This window comes from Arachis hypogaea, chromosome 14 (assembly GCF_003086295.3).
Source record: "Arachis hypogaea cultivar Tifrunner chromosome 14, arahy.Tifrunner.gnm2.J5K5, whole genome shotgun sequence".
NCBI classification, from domain to species: domain Eukaryota; kingdom Viridiplantae; phylum Streptophyta; class Magnoliopsida; order Fabales; family Fabaceae; genus Arachis; species Arachis hypogaea.
In genome coordinates, this window is record NC_092049.1 from 129,621,103 (window position 1) to 129,624,251 (window position 3,149).

Below are 3,149 nucleotides of genomic sequence, written 5' to 3' on the forward strand. Positions count from 1 at the left end.
TTATTATTATTATTATTATTATTATTATTATTATTATTATTATTATTATTATTATTATTATTATTATGTGGGGTGATGGAAGCAACAAGAACTTTATAGTTTATAGGATGAGTAACACTAACAAAAGAGTAAAAGTAAAACTTTGAAAAGTCCATTCCCATTGGCCATTCCCATTCCCTTTCACTCTCTCTCTTTCTCTTTATGTGACCCGCATCTTTTTCTAGCTAACTCTTTTTCTATATATATTTTGGTTTAACATTATACGGTTGCATCTTCTTCTCCAAAATGCGCGCAGATTCTCTCTTATAGCTTCCCCATCTTCTTCTCCAAGGAAATGGAGGTTCTTTTATCATACGTCAACTTTAAGCAACGTGTGCTAAGTCCGCTACTTTGGTTTGGAAAGCTAATTGATTTAGTACGTTTAGCTTGGAACTATTAAACTTTACCCAATCACCTAAGAAAAAACCAGTCTTACCTTAAAATTTATTCTGTGATATCTATATCGCCTAATCCCACAAGCGGATTCAAGCCTTTTTTAAGAGTTTCTTTAAGTAATTACACAAGAGTTTAGCTTTAATAATGAAGAATAGCATAAGGGGATGCATATCATGCATCCTACCATGCGGGGCATTGGACGTGATACGTATAGTTCACTCCAATGGCAGAATTGAAGAGCTCACTACTCGCACCATCAACGTTGCTGAAGTCATGAGAGCTCATCCTAACCATATCCTCAAGAAATATTCTCCCTCCAACCTTCTCATCGTTCCTCCCCACGCTGACCTCTATCGCGGCAACATCTACTTCCTCGTTCCCCTCCCTCCCCCTCCCAATCAACACGCTGCAGCAGTAGATCAGTAGGTCTCCACCTCCACTCACACAAGCACCAGCAGCCGTCTTACTCTCTGGAGGCCTCACCTCGACACCATCTCAGAGAATAGAGATGAACTGATAGAAGAATAATAGAAACTGTTCTTCTTAGTTGCGCCTTTCTATATGGCATCTTCTGGGTATTTGTCTCTAAGTGGTGGTTCCATGAGAGCGTAATGATAGTGGTGAGTGTTCCCTTCTATTTCATTCTCTACTAAGCTCGATTTTGGTCTCATAAACATGATGCATTTCTTCCACTTGAATTAATGAAACATTTTCACTTATGTACAGGTAGCTCGAGGCGATAGGAGTGGAGAAGATGGTATCCCCATGCTGCTTAGCATAATTGGTTTTGGGGACATAATCTTATCGGGGCTTCTAGTCGCATTTTCACTAAGGTCGAAACGAAAGTCATATATATTCGTCTTCCCTAGTTTAAACACTTTAATCACTACATAAATGAAAAGAATCCCTTGTCTCATTTTAATGGTTCCTGGACTTAATTATTGTACCGATAAATTTACAGGTATGATTGGTTGGCAAAGAGGAACCTTCGGTCTGGATACTTCGTGTGGGCAATGAGTGCTTACGGTTTAGGTATGCTATTTCTATGTTTGATTCTTGGTATGACTTTAGTTGGTAGGATGTGTCAAAGGGTAATTTTCCATAAAAACTTTTGGACTTTATTTACTTTGTTACAAAATTGAGCCGGCTCACTTTCGGACCAGAATTAGGATGTAGATGAGAATTGAGATCACTGTTTGCTTGGTGTCTTTACATCATTCTCTTGAACTTTGATCTGCAGGTCTCCTTCTAACATATGTTGCTTTGAACTTGATGGATGGGCATGGTCAACCAGCATTGCTTTATATCGTCCCGTTTACTCTTGGTTAGTACAATTGTTATTTCAACATGTTCGGGTGGCTGCCAAAGGCACCTTTGAGAACTAATGTTAAACTTTATGCATGTTTCTTACTACGAGTTGTCATCGTGATTTACAAAAACTTGTATTGTTTTTAAAACCTTGGTTTTCTTCAAATGCAGGCACATTTTTGTTATTAGAAAAGAAGAGAGGTGAACTCAATCTTTTATGGATAAGAGGGGAACCAGAAATGCCTTGCCCTCATAACCAAGAGTCTCAACAATGAACGAAGTGATAATAGGGATAGTAGTATAGTGTACCATAGGTGTTGGTTTAATAGGAGACTAATAGAAACTCTAGGAGACTATGTAAACATTTGGAACTGTCGTAACAAAAATTTCAACCAAATCATGTTATTAGCATGTACTTTATAGTTATATCAACAGCTAAGACTTTAAGATACTATTACTTTTATTAGATTAGATTTTTTATTTTATTTTTTTCTTAGATAGAAGATGGTATGAGATAAGAAGTAAGAAGATTTAAGAGCTTCCTCTTTGGCAATTGTTTTTTGCCTTAGGGAACATAGTGTTCTTTTGTAATTATCTTCTGCAAGTTTGCTTATATGAGGGTGTGGCCAAAAATGATGTCTTTGTCAAGCAAATGGCAATAAGGCAAGAGACATCACAGTCAACTCTCAATGAAGGAGCCCGCAGAGGATGGTGACAAGGGAAAAAAGAAAAAGAAAAAGAAAACGAAAACAAAAATTGTTGTATGAAGATGAAAGACTATAGTTATGTTACTTATAGCTAAAATTGAAATTGAAGTTGGATAAATTTCATTTTCCAAGTGTATTCTGTGATGAAGTAGTCTTACTCAAGTTGTAAATATTGATTATTGATTTCAGAGGTGAATGCCAATAACACGGTATCACTCAAATTTTTCATCGAATTAAACATAAATAATTAATTTTAGGTATCTATAGTTTAATTAAATTCTCGATTAGCAACTTTAACTTATAAAGTTTATAAATAGATTCAATTAGATATTGAGTAATTATTGTTATTTTTTTTCTAGAAAAAGGAATATTCAATTGGATGTTGCACTGGTACAATTTATTTTTTAAAATAAAAAACTATATCTACTAGTTTTTGGTCATGGACTAGAAACCCAAATCAACTGGCCCATTATGAAGTCTGACGCAGGCCAAAATAGACAATCATAAGCCCAAAAAAATGGAGAGAAAAGTGGCTCTTCCCGGGACAACGTTGTTTGATTTTGGCGCCATTTCCATTCCTTTCCCCACAGTGTGTTGTATTGTAATTAGGGGTGTTCAAAACTGATCCGGACCGAATAAAACCGATCGATCAAACCGAAAATACCGAAAATCGAATAAACCGAAAACCGAAAAAATCGA

General features: G+C 35.9%; 1 protein-coding gene across 1 annotated transcript; it reads left to right on the forward strand.

Moving 5' to 3' along the window:
- The first annotated feature begins 579 nt into the window (after window positions 1–579).
- On the forward strand, window positions 580–2,465 carry LOC112743188 (signal peptide peptidase-like 2). Its single transcript, XM_025792396.2, has 6 exons — window positions 580–857; window positions 956–1,055; window positions 1,162–1,268; window positions 1,397–1,467; window positions 1,676–1,759; window positions 1,915–2,465. Exons 1-6 carry the CDS (start codon window positions 580–582, stop codon window positions 2,016–2,018), a joined length of 744 nt encoding a protein of 247 aa, XP_025648181.1. The 3' UTR covers window positions 2,019–2,465.
- The last annotated feature ends 684 nt before the right edge of the window (window positions 2,466–3,149 follow it).

What these genes read in the sequence shown, in the direction of transcription:
- LOC112743188 (XM_025792396.2), top strand. Translation starts at nt 580, where the DNA reads ATGAAGAATAGCATAAGGGGATGCATATCATGCATCCTACCATGCGGG. An exon ending in AATGAGTGCTTACGGTTTAG is followed by an intron (nt 1,468 to 1,675) that starts GTATGCTATTTC and finishes TTTGATCTGCAG; the next exon opens with GTCTCCTTCTAACATATGTT. An exon ending in TATCGTCCCGTTTACTCTTG is followed by an intron (nt 1,760 to 1,914) that starts GTTAGTACAATT and finishes CTTCAAATGCAG; the next exon opens with GCACATTTTTGTTATTAGAA.